The following is a 24,491-nucleotide window of genomic DNA, read 5'->3' as shown; positions in this document are numbered from 1 at the left end:
AGGTAAGCAACACAGAAGGGAGGTCTTCATACTTCGCTTTCAGGGAGAGTATTAGCTTATCCACTGCCTTCAACGCCCAGGTGACTTAAGCCAGGAGCTCAGCGCGGGAGGTACATCTTGACAGTCTAAGGCCAAGTTAGGCCAGGTGTCGGTAGGCATCACAAACAAAGCCCCCACCCAACCCTTGTCCCCAGACATTCCTATCTAACCAGGCGACATGGATTACATATGATAAGAGAGACGGCAAACCCCAGACACTAATGATCCCTTCCGCACACAAGAGAGTCTATTCACGGTCATCTTGCATCCTGCCGCGTCTTGCGGCCCTGCGAGCCCTGCCATGCACAGAAGGAGATGTTTCAAGTTCTGGCCTGGTCTACAAAGTGTTCAAGCATGTTCAGGGGTATGAAAAGAGGATACTCAAAATCAAATGAAAAGATATTTTGGAGGAAAATTACTGATATACAAATAGATGATATTCCGTAACCAAGAGGCCGAGAAGAAGCCTTGAAACCTACATTTTGTGGGGCGAAGAAAACTGACTAGCGGCTATTCATTTATTCGGACTACGCAATCAGCCTTCTCAGCCGCGGTGTCTTTGATCGGAGATGATTATGATCCCACCACAGTGGCGGGGTGGAACCCTAGCTCAGAAACTCTTTACACAATGAGTCTAAATGGGCAGCAGGTTAAGCCTTTGACCATAAAGTGCACGTGTGTCCACCAGTATTAAACTCAAACACAACAGTGTGGGTCTACTGACAAGCTTGAAGGGCATCTTCTTGTTATGTACATGCAAGTCAATGATTAATGGCATGGTGAGACTTACATCTTTAGGCCAATTATTCTATTAGAATCGAAACTTATTTCAAGCGAGGATAGCACAGGGGCAACGTGCTGGTCTTGGAAGCAAGGCCACCCAGAGCAATAGAGGTTCGAATCCCGGATCAGTTAGAAACCGATCTCGGGTATTAAGTGCGTTATGAAAAACCAATAAAATAAATACAAATACATTTCACACACTGCTAGGTCACTTTAATTGAATGTTGTCATTAATTCTGAGTGTGCATGCAGATACATGGCCTTTCTGCTCCTTCTCATATATGTGGCTCTCATGATGTGTCTCCGATATCTAACGGGTTAGTGCCAAGTCTCGCATTTCCCTTAAAGCAGTGTTGCAATTGGCCAGACAGTAACATGATGGCCAACGGATATTTTACACGAGAACGCGACACATCAGAAAGGTACCAATTGTTGGGAAGGCAGTTTAAGCACTGCTGCGCGTCATCACAATATGTGTTTCAGGCCATCTCTGGGACCGACACTTAAAGAAATGAGTAAGAAATTGCTTCAAAGTGTTTGTGTGTTGAAGATGTGGAGGGAGTGTAAGTGGGGGAGATGACTAACACTTAAAGCGTCACATATTTCCCCCCACCTAACTTCCAATGCAGCAACTTGCAGCCAGAGAGATAGCCTAAGGCCCTCAGAGGCGTTTCTTAGCTCTCCTTTGGTAGCCAGGCCAGAGGCGCTGAGCAGTGCAAGAAAAAACAAGCACAGTGAAAAAAGAAAAAATATATACATATTAAGCATTATTGCATGCAGCTGTGGGCAGTATGCCCTCTTATGTGCCCAGAAGCCCAACTTATGCTCTGAAGCGAGGGGGCATACGTAGGGCTTCGGAGCTCATAAGAGGCTGTATTGCTTATAAGATGCGGGCAAGAAGGCTATTAGAATGCGCCAGCAGGGTTGGGTTGCCGGTAGACCTGCCTAGTCTCTGGGTTTGTCGCGCAGCCTCAGTGTTTTCATGCTCTTCTCCGGGCCTCCACAAGAAAGCTTCCACTGTTACCGCAAAGTAGATGGATTCAGAGCACCACTGGAGCGGTCTAGTCTACCAGGGGGTTGAGGACTCGTCCTCTGGCAGGGCATTACGGCCCTCCACAAGGGCAATATCCACCTCCTCGCCAGCCGATAACGTGATTCTGATAGATGATATCTATAGGGCAGGCACGTGGCCTTCACCAGACTTTTTGGTTCAATATCCAGACTACTGCTCTTGAACTCTCGAGGCAAGGACTGGAACAAGGAAGATGGGTGTAGGATAAAGTGCTGGACGAACCCCGGCACGTCCCGCCACCCCAAGCTGTTATAGCCTCAATATCCGTCTAAGGTAGGACGCGGGGGTTTTAGGACTGTGATGAAGAAGAGAAGGACTCGGTGTAGTGGGATTTCCTGTAAGTAATCAGGGCATTATCATATCCAGCTTGTCATAGTCCTCGATCGTTCAGCAGAATAGCATGCCTGTGCCACAGCCAATGAGACACCCCCCTCCCCCACGACGCCTGAGACGCTGTACGTGCCCACACGCTCTGATGCTGCACGCACTGCGAGACGCTCACCTTTACAGACAGGGAAGCCCACTTGCGGGTTCACCTCTAGCTTTGCAACGTCAGCCCTAATGTCGCCCCAAGACTCTGCATAGCCTCATACTATTGAGCCGCTTCCCATCAGGCACTTCGTCCGTTTGGCAGTTTAATGGAGTTTAATGTACTTCTGTCAATCAAAAGCCACCGCGCGCGGAGTCACAATCGCAGAGAGGTAGCTTGCATTGCTGGTGCATTTAACAGGTATATTAGTGGGGGGTGGGTCTGGCCTTACTCCCCCCACCCCCAACATTTTCAGCAAAGTTACTCTACTGGCAACAGGCAACAGGAGAGGTTCAAGGACTCGTGGTGGAGTCTCGATCATAGGCAGCAAAGTAGCTTTGGGACCAGCAGAGGTGCCAACTTGACCCACATGATAAAGTCAACTTCATCCAGGGCTGGCTTTTTAGCAAATAGAACGTTGCATATGTCTAGTTGGAAAAGTGAAAGTACAGCCCCGCTTGCAATGCTATGTTGGGTCAGAGGGCCAGTTGGGCAAACTTCAAGTGCTTCTTACTCTCACTCTGCTATCAGGTTACGGCTAGGTATGCCAGTAGGGGGCGGTACAGTGGGCTGCAGATGTATGACCTTTACAGTTCCTACCGCATCCAGTCAGTTGACTGCAGAGACACACCTCCAACCTGTCCTGTGGAAGTGCAGTTATAAAGCAGCAGCCACGGGCCGTGGTCCTGGGTAACCATCCAGTGGGCCCTCCTGCTGGCCGCACTTAGATGCCCAGTGTTTGATCAGTCCCACTGTGCGCAAGGGAGAGGCACTTACCATTCAGTGACTGGCACGCAGCCATGCGACTGGGCTTGAGAATGAACTGGCAGCGCATCTCCCCGGGCATCTGCTCCCTTCGGTCAGTGCCATGAAGATCCAGCGCCAAGATGCTGTCCTTGGCGCAGTGGGCCTGCAGCAGGGCATCACGAACGTGGCTCATCTTAATTTCATAGGGGTGTTCATGGCCTGTTAAAAAAAAGTAGCGGAGCTCCTTTAAAAGGCAGTAGTACTGAATCAATAATATCACAACACAAGTCCACAGGTACACACACATCACACCATAACTTAGGAAAACATCCCAGACCAAAAGGCCTATACCACAGACGCTTGAACTCGGTTTGCCTGTATGGACTGCTATGGGGGTCAATAACTAGCAGACAAGGACTTCAGCCTGGGCAGTGGCAAGCCAATCGCACTAGACCGATCCATTTTATAACCAGGTGCATGAGGTATAAAGGAGTTTTGCATTTTTACTTATTGAAGAGCAGGGGGCCATTTCGAACAGCAATGATTTGCAAAGTAGCCAATAAAAAAGCGGAGGGTATGGTCCAACCGTAGAAGAGTATTGCTATATTATGTGACGCATACTGGGGGGAGGAGGTGAAAGCGTGTGGGAACATGTATCAGGGACAAAATATTTATACTAGGGAGGCTGAGGACAAAATGTACTTTACAAATGATATAGAGTAGTCTTGGGTGCAGAATGCAGGAGCGCTGGATAGGAATGCATGGGGAGGTGGGGCCCCTGCCTTCGTTAGCAGATGGAGTTTGAGCCTCGTTTTGAATAATTCAACTGAAGGGGTGCATTCGTGGCTGGAGTAAGTGGGCAAAAGCCACAAAAGCAGCGCTGAGATGGAGGAATGACAGCTTGAAGAGAGACAAGGAGAGGTGAGTCCAGGAGGGAGAGTACAGCGAGATGCAGTCAAGGAGGCACTAAAGTGGCAAGACCGTGGATTGATTGATAGGCGAGTAGCAGGAATTTAAGGAGAGGGATTTTGCATGTGGAGCCATCCAGCATTGTGGCGGAAGGCAGAGGTGGGGAAGGAACTGCTAAACTGAAAAAGGTGCGTGTCGCAAAGTTGAAGAATGTTGAGGGGAGCAAAAAAATAAAGGGGGTAGACCAAGAAGTTGCTGTGTCTAGTAGTAGAGTTTGCTGAGCACAAGAGCAGTGAAAAGGTTTAGTTGAGTTGTTTGTGAATGGGGTGTGTAGAGAGGTTTTCATAATATTTAGGAGGTTGAGTGTCTGGCAGAGGTGACAGCGGCTATGTTGAACTGACAGAGTTTCAGGTCACTGTCAAAAATAACCCCAAGATTCCTAGCCGTGGGTGAGCTGGTCAGGGGGAAGGAGATAGGAGGGTGATGTAGGCAGGGAGAAAGAGCTCAGACTCTGAAGAATGGAGCACGAGGCAGCGTAGAGGCATCCAGTGGTGGACGGTGGCTAAGTAATTGGTGATGATTCTGGACATTTAGATCCAAAGGGAAAGAATGGCTCTTTGCCCAGCAACATTAACTCATTCCTCAGCTAGTGCCTTCCATGCTCCTCAACCACCCCCATTGCTGGGCCGTTGATCTTCCATTATTTATGACTTTTGTGATTCTAGTATTCCTGACCTTTAGATTAGTTACCTGCTGTACCATTTCTATTGTACGTTCCTTTTATTACCATGGCGCCTCAGCCTAAGGAGTGGTGTTCCTCGGCTTCCTGTATTTATCCCATTGTTGCCATGCTGATCAATCTGTAACCTGGTCTTCATGCCTTTCTCATCTTCTCCGTATTTGTACTAGTTTAGTTACTTGCTGTACCATTTCTATTGTACGTTCTTTTTATTACCATGGCGCCTCAGCCTAAGGAGTGGTGTTCCTCGGCTTCCTGTATTTATCCCATTGTTGCCATGCTGATCAATCTGTAACCTGGTCTTCATGCCTTTGTCATCTTCTTTGTATTTGTACTTGCAACGAATAAGTTATGTTCAAGCACCCCGATACCTTAGGGTTAGGTGCGCTCTACAAATAATCAACTAAACTAAACTTCGAAGATTGGAGGGGGAAGGAGAAAACATTATGAGTATTGTTAGGGAATAGTTGATTGTTAAAGCCAAAGGAAGAAATGAGTTTACCGAGGGTGAAGTATAGGGTGAAGAAGAGAGGACTTAGGGTGGATTCTTGAGGAAAGCTTGTGGGAAGGGGTTCCAGGGTGGGTGTAGCTTGAGTTCTACGAGAGGGAGAAGGCCAGAGATAAGAGGACAACCAGTCGAGTACATAGACCTTGAAGCCAAGGAGGGGAACAGTTTCCAGTAGGGAAGGATGATCCATAGTGTCAAGGGCAGCTGAAAAGGGTAGAAGGATGAGGATGAAGGAGAGGTGAGCATGGCGGGCATTGGTGAGAAAACTGCTGATATGGGTGAGAGCAGTCTCAGTGCTGTGCTTGGATAGGAATCCACATTGGGGTGTGTGTACCTCAAGATAATTGAATGTGTGGTTGAAAACAACCTTCCAGAGAATTATAGTGTTTTACCCAACTCTGAGTCTCCTGCAGAGTGCCCCAAAGCTCCATCCTCTCACCAATCCTTTTTAATCTTTGCATGGACCCTCTGGGCACACTCCTCAAAGATACTGAAATAGCCACCCACCAATACACGTAGGATACTCAGTTGTTCATGAGAGTACAAAAGCCCAGAGCACATCATCTGTCTCTGTGATTACTTAGTCAGCATCCAGTTCTGGATGTCGATGGTCTACCTCAAACAGAATGTCTTATTACAGGTGTGTGGAAATTTGACCAAATCCCGCATTCTACGTGAACTATACTGATTTCCTCTCTTCCGGGGTACTGTTCAAGACTGCCTGTATCATCTACAGTACATTAGTACACCAGTGCCAGGATTGAATTGAGATTTGACGGGCAGGAGCTAAAAGCAGCTCCTGGGTAATGGGCATCACTCACTAGGCTGGAGCTACCTCGGTAGAACCAAGAGCTAGTATAAAGCGCGCTGCAAATCTTACTTGCGCTTGAGATGCAAACACTTAATTTCTGCCCAGCATGTATGTTTCCATTCTGCTTTAGATGTGTCCTTTGGTCGTGTTTATTCATATTACAAAATAGACAGGGTTAATATCACATATGTATGTTTGTATGGTGCCAGTTTGCCTGGGGAGTCAAAATTAGCTCCCGATAACTGATAGTTTCAAGAGAACAAGGTTCTCCCAAGCTAGAAGTAGGAACTAAATAGCTCCAAGCTCCCACCAACTTTGAACACTACCAGTTTTCTTGGTGGCTAAGCTCCACATTTCTGCTTGCATGCGCTTCTCGCGCAGCAAATCGACAAACTGGTTTGAAATCAGAATTCGTCTACAAAGAGGACCCGCAAACAATCCTTCACTTATGAGCTCACCCACCCTTTGAAACTAGTTCCCAGTATCGGCTTAGAATCCCTCCACAATTGTCCACTTCCACAAATCTCTCAAAATGCAGATTTGTCAACAACACCTGACCAAGAACTAATCCCAATGGACATAGAGACTGATGGGCAGACTTCATGCAACACATAGTACTGTGCTGCTGTTATAAGATGCCAGTCCAAATGCTGGCTCTACACACCCAGTGCAGCGCTGCGCTGCTCTCGTATAGGGAAGTATTCACACCCTTGGAAAAAGTTCCATTAGACACAACATGTTCAGAACTTCAAGGAACTCCATTTTTATCAGTGCAAATCTCTGACAGTTGATGCTCCAAATGGTCCTAACACTTCCCTAAAAGCCAATCCCGGGACAGAGCGAGAGCGGATTGCATGCCTACTCCTGGCTCAACAGAATTAATGCAACCTTCTCCAGGGGACAAAAAAAACAAAAAATGAAAAACGAAGCAACAAGCTACAATGACTATAAAAATAGGCAGGCAGGCTGTACCTCGAGGAAAAACAGAAATTACAAGCACACAACCTAAAAGCGCGTTTTCTCGATTCCATACTTAAAGCATTCTGGATCAAGAGTCAACATACCCACAGTATCTGCCCACACCATGTTCCTGTGATGAAAGGACTACTGCTCTGCAGGTCACAAGGTTGAGTGAAGGTTTCTAACCCCACACTTAACTCAACACTACTACTAACCCAACAGAAAGCTCAGCCATAAAGGTGAAATAGGCACCAAAAGGATGGCCCTGCTTGCGGTAGCATGGGCTGAGGGCAGGTTTTACCCTTCAGGAGGAGTGCAAACCTGCAAGGAAGCATTCAAAGCAACAATAGTACTGTGGTACCAAAACAAAATAAATGTTCACTCAAGGTTCTATAAAAAAAAATAGAAACTAAAAGGACAGTCAAACTAATGCAAAACACTAACAACCCACCCCATCTAATGAAATACAAAGAATATGCAGAAAAGGGGACCTCTTGGCATGAAGACAAGGGTGTGCTGGCAATTGTCTTTAATTGTCTTTGCAGCAATGTTCAGGTTTAAGTATGTATTTTTTTAAAGGTATGGAATGGGGTTTTAGGTGTCACTGTGACCCATAGAACAAGGTTGAGGGGCAGAACAACTGTAGGTACCGAAATAACTTCTTTCTGGGCCTCAACTCAAGGGGTTCAGTCGGCTTCTGTGCTCTTTCCAGCGTACCAAATCAGATTTGTGGTGCTCAAACTGGCACGAGTGGATTCAACAACACAGTGCAATTAAATAGGTGGCAATGGCAATTGGCTAAAAGAAGCTTGGGACAGGCAGGCGATGTTCGGATCACTGCAGCTCATGAGCACTCAAAGCAGTTTGAAATTACATCAAGCCACAGACAGCTTCTTTTGTTCTTGCGGTGCTGTGCGACCCTGTTCTGGGTCTCTGAGAAAGGTGACACTTTCTGCCCTTCCCAGCCAAGAAAGACATCAGGGATGCTTGGGGGGGGGGTTCCACTTCTGCAGCCAGATTCCTGACTACCAGTGACCGGCCAGTAGACAGGTGCTAACCAACAGCAGGTCACTGCAAAGGTTCCTCTGCTGTGCTTAGGGGGTGGGTCTGACTCACTCCTTGGAAAGCTTCATCTTCACACTAATGACTGAGGACTTTGGGGTTACTGTACCCCAATAAGGTTACAGTGGAAAAACCCCTTCTCGGGTGCGGGGGGCTGTCTGTGTGTGTGTTTTGGGCTACAATCCCATGAGCTCTAACCCGCAGAGTCAATGGTGGGGGATCCATGAGAGCCGTGGGATGAAGACCTTTGTTCTAGACACAGCCCCTCTCCTAATTCCCCCAAACCTCTCCATCTCCCGGTCAGCCTTATATCAAAAAGACTCCAGTAAGTATCTGCCTGGTGCAACTTACTCGTTGTGCTCCCAGAGCTTCCTTTGAAGAGGTGGTTCCCGCCAAGCCTGATGGGAAGTTGCTAAAATCATTCCAGCAGAGAACAAAGGGAGCCTCCAGGCTTGCCCTCCCTAACATTGCTATGTAGTATGCAGGCCAGGGGCCGGTGAAAGAGAGTGAGGATACATATGTGTGAATGCAGCGCAGGGGCGGGGGGGGCAATCAATGATGATACTGAGAATGAATGGGGGGAGGACACTCTCTATGATGGTAGTTGTTAGAGCAGGGCCAGGAGGGAGAGAGGGGTGGACGAGTAGGGGAGTGGAACACACATCACCATGGGCATATTTTCTTGAAAAGGCGTGGCATTATTACCACTCTTATAGGCAAAGCCTAAGTGAAGGAATGCTGGCCTACATGGGCACAGCCATCAAGAACACCTTTTCTCGCAGTGGCATGACGTTTTGGATGCAGCCAAAGTGAGTGTTTCTTGTGTAAGGATACGGCCCTATAGAGGCACAGCCAATATGGACAGGATTTCTTGTAGTGGCATAATATTTTTACTAGCGCTATGGGCAAAGCCAAAACAAGTCTTCTTATGTGGGGATAATGCCTACCTGGGGCACAGCCGAAACACATCTTACATGGGAATACTAGCCTTCACAGGCTTGTTTTCTTGTAATGGCATGGTATTATGGGCATAGCCAAAATACATGGCAACACTGGCATATATTGACACATCCAGCATAGACTTTTTTTTTTTTTACAGCAGCAATACTGGCATTATGGGCTTAGCCAGCAGGAGAGGGTTCTTGTGTGGGAATAGTGAATAGTGGCATATACTGCAACAGGCAGCATAAGAGTTTCTTCTTACAGTGGCAGTACTGCCATTATCCGGCAGAGCCAGAAACATTTCCTTACACTAGCAGAATACTGGTATATGTTGAGTGCAAAGGCATTATGAAAATTAGCTGGAACAGACGCCAGTTAAGTTTTGGTGACGAGGCATGTACTGGTTGCGCTACCCTCAAAAATCAATAGTAAGTTGTATGAATTTCCAATTCTTCACAAAATGTGTTCTATAAAATGCACTATTTTAACTGATTCATTTGAACAAGTTCTCGGGGGCAGAGCCCCCTTCCCAATACCCCGTTGGTGCTCCCTCCCTACAGGAAATGGCGCGCAAACCTGAGGAAAGTAGATCTACCCCTCCAGTGAAAGCATTTACCAAACGCCTCTGGTCACATTGCCAGGATGCTGCGCCCTGGCACCCGGTAGGCAGGATGGGAATGCACACAAAGCGTGGCTTTTTAATACACTAAGATACTGCCGCCGCCGATGGAATCCTACAGCCCTGCCTGCTTATTTGGCCTAAAAGTCCAGAGGGCTGTTCGAGCACTCCAATGCAGTCACAGACACAACACGCACTATGCAAATCGTGCAAAGTCATTTCTCTAGTTCACAATTCATATTTCAGAAGTAAAACGATTGCTTTCACTGCAGTCTCTTCTGTACAGACGTGCACAAGTGTAAGACCGAGAAATGAAAGCTTTGCAGATCATCTTAAGGGTGCCTGAAATTGAGGAATCGTGTGTGTGCAAGAACGTGATGGAGTGAGCTTCTTTTGGGAACGAAGATGGCCTGCGAGCAGTTTCTCATTCTAGAAAACTCATCTGCTCCCGACAGCTATAGAAACCGATTTCCTCTTTTCTCTGCAATTTCCTCTTTTTGATAAGGAGCATTAAAGGGGCACTTATTATTCAAACCTTCTGGAGCATAATGTTTCATTTAATTTCCATCCGTCATAAAAACAGAGATGGCGGCCTCCGGTTTTAGCGGCTGGATTATTAAGCGTGTTGCAGTAGAAGCATTTAGGTGATACCCTTTTGTTTAGCCGTGCACGCATTCTGTGCATTAGCTTATTTTACATGAGCGTCTTTGACAAGTGGTGCGAATAGAATCGAAAACAAGCACTGGCACAGCCAATATTTTTTGTCTGTTTTGCGCCAAGCACAACCTAATGCAGCAATATGTCAGTGATTGAAGTGAGCGGGAACGGTCAGGAGCGGTGTTCCACTACTTTAAAAAAATCTGTTTACCATTCCTCTACTTTTTACGATCCTGTTCACCATTCTCTATAGAGGGTTTGTCCATTCATGACCCTGTGCAAGGGGAAAGTTGTACTAGGAGCCTTAGTTACTAGTCACTTAGACTATTGCAATGCCCCAGCTGCAACACCTTGTCACATGTTGCACTACGCCTCCGCCTACCCTCTCCCCTGCTGAGACCACAGTTCCACTACTTTGTTCGGTACACTTCTAACACTGAATATATACCATGCCATGTCTAAACGACTTTCAGCAGCAGTAAAGTTCAGACCTTTGCACCCACTTCAAACAAAGAAAGTAGAGAAGAACAGACGCCGTTTTGTCAAGCATCGGGCATCTGGGACTCTTTCCAATAAACTGACAAAGGCCAGAAATTGCAACTAAAGCAGACATAGAATGGTCACCTTCCAGGAAATCACAATGCCACTAACCTAGAAAAGGCAGGCATGAAGACCTCACGAAAGCATATTTGCATCTACCACTATCCATTCTTGTCGTTTTTGCTCCAGTAGGTAACGCTAAAGTGACACCATTGAGCCAAAACATAAGGACGCAGGTTTTACCAACTCAAGAGAGCACGGAAAACTGGGAGACAGAGAGAAAGCCAGCAGTGAAAGCACTTAGGATGGTTTAGATTGGCAGGCCTAGCTTGATGCTGCCATTTATCAATAACAGATGCGTCAAGACATGAACACGAATGAGGTGTCTCCACTGGAGAAACATATGGTAGTTATGCGCAAACTGTGCAGGTAAATAAAAGGTGTGAAGTTATACTGTGGTGGTGGTGGCGGGACACTGTATGACTGATGCACCAACGTGTTTATTCAGGTGTCCGATGCAGTAGCCACGGTGGCCCAGGCTTAACCCCACAGACAAGTGCAACTAACACCATAACCGGCTAATCTTTGCAACAGCATAGCAGGTCAGATAGCACAGTGAGCTAAGCGCTCGCCTCTGAGATCTGTGCACAGCCTGCTGTGGCAGGTTGGGATCCCAGATGAGTCAACTCAGCCTTTCATCCTTCCGAAGTCGATAAATGAAGTACCACTCTGTGGCGTAATATTGTCTTCTGTTATTTCAGCGCTCTGAGAGCTACGGGTGTATAGCGCTATATAAGAAATACATTATTATTATAAGGTTTCGGATAAGTTAAAAAAGCAACAAGTATAACAGTAAAGAATATTCAGGAACATTAAAGTAAACCCCACATGTTTGGGTTATTAGTTAAATGAACAGCAGACTTGCAGAATGGGGTTTTGAAACAAAATGTAGGGGTAGCAGTGGTGATATCACATAACTGCTGACAGGTGGCGACGTCACCGGAAGTGAAATCAGACATACTTTGCTTCCCAGTCCAGGCAATTATACATTTTTGGTAAACAAATTTCATTGAAAAATAGAAGCATTATGTTACCAAACAGTGATTGTCAGTGGGAACAAAGACATAGCTAATAACCTATAATTACTTTTGAAAGGTAAGTAGTCCGATAGTTGCCGCATTATACCATTAAATAATAGCACTCCTGCCTTTCAAAGTCGTTCTTCTTGGCAAGCAAGCGCTTGCACTTGCAAAGAGTGGCCTTAAACAGGAGTAGTTTTGGCGGGGGCGGGGGAGGTGGGTAGATTTGCTGGGGGCTAGCTTCCGGCCCTTCAATCACTGCGCACACAACACTCGCATTTCACATAGCCCCTCGGTGCTACCATGTGGCGGGCAGCGTGTGTGGGGGCATTCCTGGGAGAGACCTCTATGAGGAATAACTCTAAAACCATTAAAAGGCCTGCGAATCAATAAATACGTCCCCCTGGATATATCCATCTTACGCCAACCTTTCATACAATGAATCGCGCCCTGGCGTCTGCTGTGTGTCAAGGAGCAACCTTCCTGCTGTCGGGGGTGAGGGGGGGGCGGGCGCCCAGGAGGCATGTTCTGAAGAGCACTGCTACCTGGCCTGCCTGCCACCCAGGCGGTCCACCATAAGCCTGCTATGCTTGATCATAAGGAAGGCAAGGCTCAGACCACCGACTCTTGCACATATATTCTGGGGTATCTGCAATCAGGTAAGCATTCTAACGAACACTGCTGTCTGGCCTGCAGGGTCACTGAGTGTCACCATAAGCCCACTATGCTTGAGCCAGTCGGGTTTCATCATAATGAATGCAGGGCTCAGACCACCGAATGTTCATTCTCCCTCCTCTCTTGTGCATACAGATGACATAACAAAACAGCACATAGAGAATCACTCCCCAAAACTCCAAACAACATCTTCCGAAAAACCTGCAACATCAGAGCTTCCACACAACAAACAGTGTCGCTGAGATGCGGAACGGTCGAGGAAGAGCAAAACCAAAGAGGCATTTTCTTTCCAAGCTGGCCTCAATCCAATTTGCAGCCCCAGCCAATCGTCAGCGATCCAGCTATACAATAGACCAACAGTCCAGCTGACCAGACAACTTCCAATTCTCTGAATCCTAAACCGAGCCCAGTCTTCGCCACAAGACACCTAGGACCCGAAACACATATCCAAAGTACGCCCCTCCCCCAAACCAAGGTGTTCTTGAGCGTAGTAATGGACTCATGTTGAGAATCAGCATGCCCCAAATAACTGCACGTAGGACACAAAATAAATGCAAATGCCTGCACACACTACCTGCATAGAATGCAGAAATACCCCAAACCCATTTCCCCGGAAAAAGCTGATGTAGAATACACATACCGACACAACTACAAGTGTGGGAGGCGTCCCACGAGACACTAAACTACAACTCAACACAAGGATCCATTTAAACATAATAGACTAGTCTAATAACACATGAAAGTTGAAAAACCTAAACACTTATGCCGCATACACTCTCCCAAAACACTAAATATAACTCTCGACCCATCTGCTCAAAGCAGCAAACAGGCATGCATACAACAGGCATGCGTGTTCATTTAGTTACACAGTAACCACTGGCACCAACCACCCAGGCTAGCTCTGACCAACTGCCTGAGCTGGAGCAGAGTTCACATGCAGACATTCCAGGTACTCATCAACATTCTCAGTGACATCATTCACTCGTGCATGCAAGGGATTAGGGCATGACAATACACCTTTAAAGAGCTTAAAATCACGACCTTGAGCAACAATGTTATGATTAAGGCTTAGCACCCACCCTCCCCCACCATCATGGATGGAAGACTGCAAATACCACAATACAACAATAAAAGATATTCAGGGGAGAGGAAAGTGGGCAGTGTGACTGGCAGAATCTCGCCGACGCCTTGACTTGCTGCTGAGAGACATGCTATCCCTGCTTGTCTCCAGAGGCACAGCAGGTCTTGGAAAGACCATTTCATCTCAATGTGTGTCAGCTAGGCAATTAAATACAGCAGCAGTGACCTGGGGGAATGGGACATTCTCGGTGTAAGTCCTCCAAGTGTGCATGGTAAGTGATAGGAAATGGATGGGTGTAATAAGTTACAAATATGTCTGAGTGTGGGACAGACTGAAGGCTCACTGTGAGGTGAAATATAGTCCCTGGATGCCAGAAATAAAGAGGCCAGAATGATTTGGGAAGTCCCATTGAAGTATAAGCCCAGCACAGAAATGGTGATGTCAGACATGAGGCCTATTGAACCAAAAACAGGCCTAAATCTCAAAGGAAAGAAATTGGGCGTAAATCTCAAAAGTGCAAAGATCTGCGCAATGCATTTCTGCAAGGAAGAGAAAGACATGTGGCTGTCAATGCTGTTTTACTAAATCCATGGAGAGCTGCACTTTTACTTAGAGACAGACAACAGCGTGTACAATATCTTCATGCAACAGGAGACTGTGATCCCAAAATCTTAATTGAAACTAAGCTTCTTGCAATTATAAGAAATAAAAGAACCTCCCTTTTCCCTCATCCAAATGACAGTATGCTAAGAGAAGTGCACACTAGACTTTCAGAGTTTGAACATGATTTTCTCATATAACTGCCCTATACATATGGACAATCCAGAAGTGATATGCATGTATTTTGCAACTGTGTGATCAAAGAAGTACATTACATCTGGATATAAGGCCCGGGTGCCTTATAAACTGTCATGTCAAATGCATTGTGTGTGAGTTTAAAATCCATTTCTTGCAGAATTTAACATGCAGCCAGTCATTTCATTTCTCCTAAAGATGAAACTTAACCTCCAAGACCTTTCCTCTGCTGATCCTGGAGAGGGGACCTTGTTGCCAACCATCAAATCAGGGCCATTGCTTAAAAATATAGAAAGAAATACACTGCTTCGATTTAAACCAGGTTGAAACAGAGACGGCCATGCCTGTTCTTTCAGCAGAAGTGACCTTGAGGTCACAATTCCCATAAAATGTCCATTAGAGTTGCAATCAGCCCCATCACAGGCCTTGAAGGGGGAGGCGAACACAAACATGAGCCAGCCTCTGGTTGATCACATGCTTAAGGGTTAAGAGAAGAAAGGTAAAGGCTGGAGGAGTTTAGTTAATGGAAAAATACATATTATTGCATACAAAGGCAGCGTATATGCCACAAAGGTCATTCCAGGCTTTTATTAAAGATGACAGTAACCCCCTTTGAACCATGCCAAAGAGGTTTTGGTGTGATAAACATAACTAAAGTTATGAATACAAATTTGATTAGGGCCTACCCTTGATTCCGAGAGATTTGAAAGTTGGTGCGAGGGTGAAAGACAAAATTAACATGTGAACATGAAGTGGCATATTTTTCACTGATACGGCTCCTGAGTAAATGAAGATAACATTTATTTCTGCATAGGAAAGGCGTGCCAACTTCAGATTAGCATCATCTGATTTGCCTTAAAATGTAGTACATAAAAATATATTCATACATGTAAAGATTTGAAAAAATAGGGTAGTTGCCATGTTGATAGGTTTTTAGAATTTTGAACATGCCGAGCCCACATGTCAGTTTGAGATGACAAAGCTTTCTCCTCCCAAAGTTTCCCATCTCACACCCCTCATTTCCTTGTCCCATTAGCACACAGGTGGGAGGTGGGTAAAGAAAAGCAACTAATTCATTTTGCAGGAATCATGACAGGTTTGTGATGTTATTTGCCCTATAAGTAGACCAGTTTTCATTAGAACTGGGCTTTTTCCACTTATTCTGGGAGGCAACCTGCTACTGACCTCTTCTGAGAAACATCCAAGCACAGAGGCCCCAAATCTTGCATTGGAGACAGAGACCAGGAGACATAGAGGCTGACCTCTTGGAGGAGCCTGAGGAGACTATCCTGGACTGACACCTTTTCTGTCCCAGAGGTGCCCTGCTGTTCCCTGATGCCCATTCCAAGGCCTCTCCTGTATGTAAAACTATCCCCAAAGCCTTAGATTTGTGTAGGCCCTGCATTGTAAAGCATTGTTTTAGTTATTTCCCTATAGCATCATACCCTGTTTGTTTGTGTAGATCCTTAGCATATTTAATTAACGTAAATCAATGAATTCCCCTATAGAAATCACGGGATGTGTTTTGTTGCCATTCGAATCAACAAGCTCTTCCCAGTGTGTTTTGAGCTGATATAAACAAAGATTTGCCAAAATAATTAATCCCATAAACCCTGTTTCCATGTGAGTGTGCAGGGTGCAAAACAAAATTGCCCCTTTGCTCCCATTGTGCTCTGACCCAAACCACAAAGCCCTGCCTGTTCTTTTTAGGTGTGGCAAAAAAAATTCCCATTGTTTTTCTTTCCCTCATATTAAGTTAAAAAAAGTGATTTTGCCCCTTGAATCCTTTTTTCCAAAGAGTGCATTTTACCAGAATCCCAAAACGATTTTCCCACTGTGTTCCCACTCTCCGCCACTGACCTTCAATTCAAAGGGGTCAAGCCTAATTGATGTTTGGAGGATGGGGGTTGCTGGGTGACAAATATTATAACCGAATCAGCAATGACTGTGTGTCTTGAATTGTTCATATTGGGGGGTGATTTGAAAAGAAAGCTGCGGGAAACTGACTGCATATTTCAGTATTTTCTCTGTGTTGGTGCCATTACAGAAGTCAGTTTTGTTCTTGCGTTGCTACTGCATTGGTGGCTGATGTTAGTCTATTTGTAAAATTTGGGTTAAATAAATTAAACAATCTATATTCTTACTACACACCGGCCTGGTTCCTAGTCCATTGTGGCACCGGGTATTTGTTGGGGTTGGATGCGAAACAGGTTGGAGGCCTTACCAAATAGAACCTGAATCAAAATCATAGTGATTTGTTGGGTGCCACATTCATTGGGGGGAAAGGAACTCACTGAGTTGAGTGTGACCGCGTAAAAAACCGCGACATCCCACTGCCTGCATGTATATGCAGCTTCTGTGCCAAAAAAGAAAAGGACGCTCAATGTGAAAGGGCCTGACAGAGGAACACACCAGATCATTAGTGCTGCTCAGTGTTGCAGCAAACACACACAAAAGAATGCCAGGCCCAATCCAAAGCAGCAAGGCATGCAGATGGGACCCAAAGCTGAGCCATGTGTCAAAAATGAAACTCTGCTGCAGAGGAGCCAATGGCCTGCAGATACCATTTCCAACGTATCATAAGATGAAATGTCTAAAATGGTCATTGCGATTGCAAGCCCCTCTGCTCAGTGTGACTGTTCAACAAAGGCGTGGGCCTGGAGGTAAGCAGGCAGCCAAACCCCAGATGCGGAGGCTCTGTGCTTTGAGGTGGGATAGGACGTCAAGCCGATGCCACCCCCCCATCCCTCACCCAACCAGACAAAGCACGTTTTGGTTTTTATTTACTTTTCTTTGTCAAGAGAAGGGGGAGAGGGGCTCGATGTTTAAGGTGCTAATGGCTCGATTCTCAATTCAGTCCGTAGTCGGCTACTTGATCCGAGCCAGCCCAAACCTTGTCTCACCATCCCACCCACCTCGTCCTTAACCAAACACCACAAGCTTTCACATTGTGTATATGTAAAGTACAATTTATCCATAGTGACCACACATTAAAAATGCAATTGATTCTCACTGATTAGAAGTATTTATTCAGTTCAGAGTAGAGTATTCCCAAAACAACCAACACTTGTTTTATGCTAATTTGCATACTTTCTAACTGGGTCTAGTGACTTCATATATATCACGATGGCAACATTGGTTTCTGGGAAAAGAGATTTCAGCCTTCAGAAAGCACGCAAATTAGCCCAAAATATGTGTAAGCTATTATTAATGTGCAAGTATAGACTAAATGTCTCTAATCAACAATGGGTGTCAGTTGCATTTTTGAATGTCTGGGTACTGTGGATACATTGTATTTTTTACTGAGTAACGGTTTGGCCAAGCGATAGAGCCTTTTCAATTTAAACGCAGTATACCCTACAAAGTCCACCTACTTGTATTTAACTCAAGTCTTCCTGCTGTTTTCTCTTGAAGAGAAGACTCAAAGCCTACATTTGTCAAACAATCTTACTTTTTGCAAAAGTCAGTCAATCATCTATTGATCTTACCTATGAGAGGATAAGGCGCGTCATCTTTGCCCGAGATAACCCATAGCTGGTAGTCTTTTTCAGAGCCCTGAAAAACAAAAAGGTCAAAGGTTGTTTTTTTCATTAAAACGTGTGCAAGACTTGGCGATAATGCCCCGCAGCACGCCTTCAGTTCCCTTTAAATGTAGGTGGAGGAAATGGAGGGGGCATTAATGAAAAGGGACACACAAGACTCAATAAAAATGGCCTCCTGCAGGAGTCACAGACATTAAATGATTTGGCGTAGAACAAGCAGATCTGGCCTTTAAAGGAATGGTGGCAAACTGGATAAAGGAAGAGAGACTGCCCCTTTGATTAGGTTCCCAGACACACCTGTGGGCCAGCAAACATCTTAAGCACATAGCCATAATCACAGGGAAAATGACGTAAACCCTTTATCCTCAGGACATATATAATGTCAATGTATTCAGTTAAAATACTTCAGTTGAGAGGTAGTTGAGGTGAAACAATTCAACACAACAAAACCCATGTAATTCTACAGGTGTTAGGAATTACGACAACACAGTCACTCGTTAACGTCATCTAGGAGGCCATTTCACTGCTGACGCCATCTAAGATATCATGTGCTCATGGGCTGAGCAACCGGGTGGGGCTCCGAGTTAAGGTTGTTGTCATTGCCAACACTTGCTGTATTTCATTGCTTTTGTTGCATTGAATTGTCTCCAAAGTCAATTCTTCTCACTGAATTTCAAGGGTTTTGTTATGCTATAGCTTAGCCCACCTGTAGTAGTAAATAACCATTGACCCTCTGGCCATAGCCTTCAGCCGTGGCCGCTGCCTACTTTGCACCAATTGGGATAAAGGACTGTGGCCCACCGGCTATGGCCACATATCCCATCGAGTAGCAAATAATTATGTTGCACTTGCCATGGCCAGTGGCTACACCCTTTACCAGTACTTTACCATATCCCACTGGCCATGGCCTTTTCCCCTTTCCTAGCAAATAGCTACCTATGTCTGTGTCCCTTACCGCTTTGCACCAATTCAGGTAAAACATTGTGGCCCATGGTGTTCTGCCATAGCCACTTTCCACCTGTTTAAATAAAACACCATGGCCCACTAGCCAGTGCTTCTCTTCCTTTTATGGTCCCCTTGCTCCCCCTTTCCTGCAACATTTTCCCCAGAGAACTTTTTCAATCGAAGAGAAGGTTCACAGATGTCTATTTATATGCTGCGCACGCTTATCAATACTTACAATACATTTGATTTTTCCCTAATAAATTGTTATGACTAAAATTCAGATTTAATGCACTGGGCTCTTTTGAGGTTTTTGGACCTATGGGTCTGAATGACAGCGTTGTATATGTAAAACACCAATTACGCTAGAATCGTTAACACATTTATATTTCTATTGCCTAGTTTGACACACAACAGAATTAATTTATTAAACTTTTATAATGCGCTAAATACCGGAGACTAGTCTCCAAGCGTGGGAGTAGGATTCGAACCTGTGTTCTGCATAGTCTTGCTTCCAAGAGAAACGCATTGCCAGTTTGTGTTCAAGTTATATAATGATAGGGAGTTCATATGTGTATATGGCATCTTCATTTTTATGCACAATGATGATGTATGATTTGCAAACGTTTTTTCTGTGAATTATATTATATTGTGTAGAGATTATCGCGTTCATTTGCCGACGGACTTTATTTTGAAGTAATTTCCAATGCCGAAAAATGACTTCGAAAGAAACTCATTGAAATATATGGGGGAGGGTTAAAATGGGTGGTGAGGGGCTTGGAGTAAAAGAATAGGGGAACAAGGATTGGGGCTAAAATTGAGGGGGAATTCTTTTTTAAAGTAATTTCGGTGTCGGAAATTACTTCTAAAAAGTCTGTTGGCAATTGAACATGGAACCTTTGTAAAGTGTATAAGGTTTGATTATAACGAATAACATACGTTTTTTTTTTTAAAAAAAAATCCACTTTAGATAGACCCTCCATGTTTTGGAGGAATAGTGGAGAGAAAAACTCCAGCAAGTGCTAGAGACATTTCCTCTACTATAATCCCCCAAACTCAAACATGAGTGGTGTGGGAAATTGTCAGAAATGAAATGACTGCAACTTAACCGCCATTTTGTTTCCACAGCATTTTTTATGCTTTATTTAGTCCCTAAAGACTGCACCATACACCCTCAGCAATGCTGGTCCATTAGGGACAGCACAGGGGTTAGACGAGTAGCAGGGAGAGCATTCCAACATAAAAGTATAGATGGGTAGCTTTCGACCATGGGGTGCAATTCACCTTATGGTTCCGAGTGACGTCAGACAACTCTAGCTTCACTCTCTCTGGTTATAAAATGTCACTCAGACCCACTCGGTGGAATATATCTCACTGGTCAATAGCTACCCATCTTTATTTCCAAGTATACTCAAAAGAAGGATGCTGAAAGCCGCAATAAGAAAACCAAACACCATGGCAACACTTGCAAAGCCAACGATATCAACAGCGTAGAAAGCGACTCGGAAACCTGTACTGCAGAAACCACATTTGAAAAATACACTTTGCTGCCAGTGGCTCTACTTAGAAGAACACTGCCAAAAAGGCACACAGACTTTTTTGTCTGTGCAGGGTCTTAGAGGACCCACATAGGAAGTCTCAGTGATACAGGCAAGAAGTCAAGAGTCATGGATGTGAAATAAGGACAGACAAGGTGCCACCCGGAAAACACATACATGAACTGTCCATCATGTAGCCGAAGACACACACCAGAAGAAATGGTGGCAGAGGCCAGCAGGCCATGGGGACCAAGACAGAAGCTTGCAACGCTAGTGGCTGCTATAGTCAGATGCAAATGTGTAGGGTCACAAGATGTCAGTCCATCAATTACTGTTAAAATGAACAAACTGAGATAAATAGTGCAAATGCGTAGGCTGGTATGTTGTGGAAATTGTAATCCACAGATGTTTCAAAGAATCAATGATCGTCAGTTTGAAGAGGTCAAAAACGCATGGCAGAAGGCAGCTGCATCAGGAGGATCGCAGAGGAGGCAATAGACCAACAGGCAAGCTATCCCGGCACAGTGCGTCATTGCAATGTGTTCCCAAGGCATGAGCTTTTATGAAGGAGGACAGAGAGGCTAGCGCCAAGGACGCCTTCTGGCCCACTTGCACTAAGCTCAGCTGATCAATTGCATAAAGATGTTCCATCCTGAGAGTAACGGCACACCTCAAAAGGTAAACTATGAATGGTCAAAAAAACTAGTGAAGACTTCAAAAGATGTTTTCCCCCTAGAGGGAGATTTGACTGGAGTTGCGACTCAACGGGGAACGTCGATACTTAGAAGACATAGGAAAATACAAAAGGGATGCCTTGCAACCCGTTGCCAACGTCGGAACACGTATGCACGCGGGGCTCAAAGCGCCACAAATGCACAGGCAACAAAATGGTTTCTGTAAGGACAGTCACTTAAGAGACCAGCGTTCCTGAAGAAGTAAAATAGGTGCAAAGCCCCCCCCCCCCTCTATCCCCCTCCTCTGAAGCAACCTTGCATTTAATGGAAAAACTAAACTGGCAACAAAGGAGAAATGCCAAATAATCATACTGTAGGTACAAACCTCGGCCAATATCCATGCAATGCAACTGTAGATAAGCATCCAGTCCTGTCACCAACAACTTTATAATGTATTAAGACGATGAGGGACCAAAGGGAAACACCCACACTGTAAATAATGCATTCCAAATGAGACTCTGGTACACGCATGATCTAAACTATCATGCTGAAAATGTCCACCAAAGCTGATCTCAAAGACAAACAGATCACAGTGAAAGGTGGAGACAAGAGACAGCTAGAGATCAAATCAATGTCACGTATAGGGAATGGAACTTTACTTTTTGATGGAATGAGGGAATGGGAGGTTTTTAGGAATAGTGTCACAGATGACCTTAACAATCCACAAAAACTGGGAGATAGTTCAAGGGCTCTTTCTACCAGTTATCCAACTTTTTGCGGTTTGCTACATTCTCTCCTCCCAGAATTTTGTTCTCCTGGCTCCCCTGTGGAACTTGCCACAAAGGTATTTTGGGACAGTGATGTCCCCTAGGCATAACACCTGGTCCCCTAGTTCATCCAATGGGGCATGGTTGGTAACCTACGGCTTAGCTGCTGATGGCTAAGCAATACCATCCACCTCCTAAATCTGGGCAACCTATTGCTCAATACCAAATCCTCTAGAGGTGCAGGAATACAAGGACCTTGGTGTTCCAGATCGTTTCTCCCACTTGGATTGGGACCATTGCAGTGCTGTACGCCATCTGGTCCCATGGATATAGCAAGGAGCTATAGGTTTCTCGGTTTGCGGCACTGTGTGGAGATAACAGTTTTGGGCATATGGCATTGTGTGTGCTGCCTGAGTCTAACAAGACCGAGACCATTTTCCCTGGATTTGGACTGGCAGCTGGGAGGTTCCTCCCAGAAAGTCACCCCAGACACATGGATGTCAATAGTGAGAACATCTTCCTTCTTATGACCCTGCCCTGTGGTGTTGATTTTACTTCAGGGACACTCCTGCTTCTGGTACATGGGGAGAGAGCATAGGCTTTCACTGGGCCCCTCCTTTCACTAACCAGACAAATCATTTCCTGATGAGATCTGGCACTCTTCTGTTCTCTGATAGTGTTCTGCTGGGGACAGCATCTAGGACTGGCTCCTGTGTCCTGATCTTCTCAATTCGTTCTCCATGTTCATAGTCTCTGTTTAGATCCCACGATGACACCATATGTCACAGAAGGCCTTAATAACCCACTGAAACTAGTCGACACTTCAAAGGTTTTTATTAAATATGTTCAAAAGGACTGGTTTGATGTTCTGTGTAGGTTGAGATGTGGGCACACTCTAGAGGCCGTCCCTCTCTTGTCTCCCGTGCGATCCCTCCTAGCACAGGCTTGCCTAATCCCCAGGGTGGCTAATTGAAGATAGGTAACACCTATTATCTAAAAACTAACTGGCTAGCGGGGCGGACACAAGGGCAGAAGCATGATCTATCTTTCTCCCTCCGGGACTTCCTAGGGGCTTCTTAACATTTTCCCAAATATAAAAGGATGTTAGAAGTGTGCCAATAACAAATGCATTAGTCCAATAAGTCATTTACCGTCTTCCTCTTCTTTATCTTACATATTACTTCTCTCTCCTACTCTACTCCAATAACCCCGCTCTCCGTCTTTCTCACCTTCTGTTCCTCTGATGGTTCCACACTCTTACTCATCTCCTCTTAGTTCCTCTCCTCTCACCCCTCCTCACTCTGCTACTCGCAACCCTCCTAACTCTGCTACTCGCACCCCTGCCTCACTTTGCTACTCAAACCCCTCTCCTCACTCTGCTACTCGCACCCCTCCTCACTCTGCTATTCTCATTTCTCCCCACTATCCTAACTCAGGGATATAGTGCCCTGATCACCTTTCTCTGCCAACTTCCCTCTCAACCTACCTAATACACTCACTCTCATTATCACACAGAGAGGAGGAGGATTTAATGGGGGATAGCTGCAACAATGTTGGAATTGTGGGAGAATGGGACATATAGCCAGAACATGTAGAGGTAGGGGGGGCATGTAGTAAAACAGGCTAAATCCAAGAAGGGGAGGGGGGAGAGGCTATGTTCCACAATACAATACAGAACCAGAGGAGTATTATGCCCAAGATCACACACAGAATCAGACACGTGCACCGCAAACACAGCAAGCTCCATTACAAATGCAATTGACACAAGGGCAACCACAGCAAGTGCCTATGCAAACACAACAGATACAAACCCAGCAAGCACAGACACAACAGGCCATGGTACCACAATGGAATACGAATGCAAGAGCCCACAAGCACCCACTCCTAGTATAGGGAGCGGGACCATGGTAGGAGGACATCCATCACAGGTACATGGATGCATTTATTTCCACAATAGGATAGCCCGCAGAGCGACCTATCAGTGACACCAGATCCCCAAGAGGAACCAAGGGTCAAGATAACGATAGGAAGCAAGACATTTTCATTTCTTGTAGATACTGGAGCAACTTGTTACTGTGTCTGTGAAGGAAAATACCCAGCATCGGGCATTGACGTGAATGCACAGGGATTCTCTGGGGCGATGAGCTTTGTTCCTTTTACAGACAAATTACCAATCTCTAAAGGAGAACACAACATGGCTATGTCATTATTGTATTCTCAGCAGACACCAGTTAACATATTAGGACATGACTTGAGGCCAAAACTTAACATGGCGATATCTTTAACTGACAAAGGAATAGGGTGCTCCACTCCAGGGATACATTATATGAATGCGAGGCCAGAAAGCATTTACAAGGAGTGCCTTTAGATCCAGAAGTATTTTAGTATGGGGTGACTGTTTTATTAATGTGGTTACCCAGGTTGTTAGGTAAAATGGAGAGTACCTGAAGAGTTTTTGTTTAGACCAGAAATAACTATGGT

At 45.3% G+C, this 24,491-nt stretch overlaps 1 protein-coding gene across 1 annotated transcript in view; it reads right to left on the bottom strand.

Moving 5' to 3' along the window:
- ARHGAP20 (Rho GTPase activating protein 20) overlaps nt 1-24,491 on the bottom strand; it is a 281,646-nt gene that overhangs the window by 66,907 nt on the left and 190,248 nt on the right. The window contains exons 8-9 of the mRNA XM_069639712.1: nt 18,036-18,102; nt 3,201-3,389 (exon numbers count right to left, since the gene is read on the bottom strand). Of these exons, the coding sequence (XP_069495813.1) occupies nt 3,201-3,389; nt 18,036-18,102 (256 nt within the window). The remainder of the gene's footprint in view (nt 1-3,200; nt 3,390-18,035; nt 18,103-24,491) is intronic.

This window comes from Ambystoma mexicanum, chromosome 7q, assembly GCF_040938575.1.
Source record: "Ambystoma mexicanum isolate Mex_15411 chromosome 7q, UKY_AmexF1_1, whole genome shotgun sequence".
NCBI classification, from domain to species: Eukaryota; Metazoa; Chordata; class Amphibia; order Caudata; family Ambystomatidae; genus Ambystoma; species Ambystoma mexicanum.
Note: the sequence above shows the minus strand (reverse complement) of the source record. Positions and strands in the feature narration are given on the sequence as shown.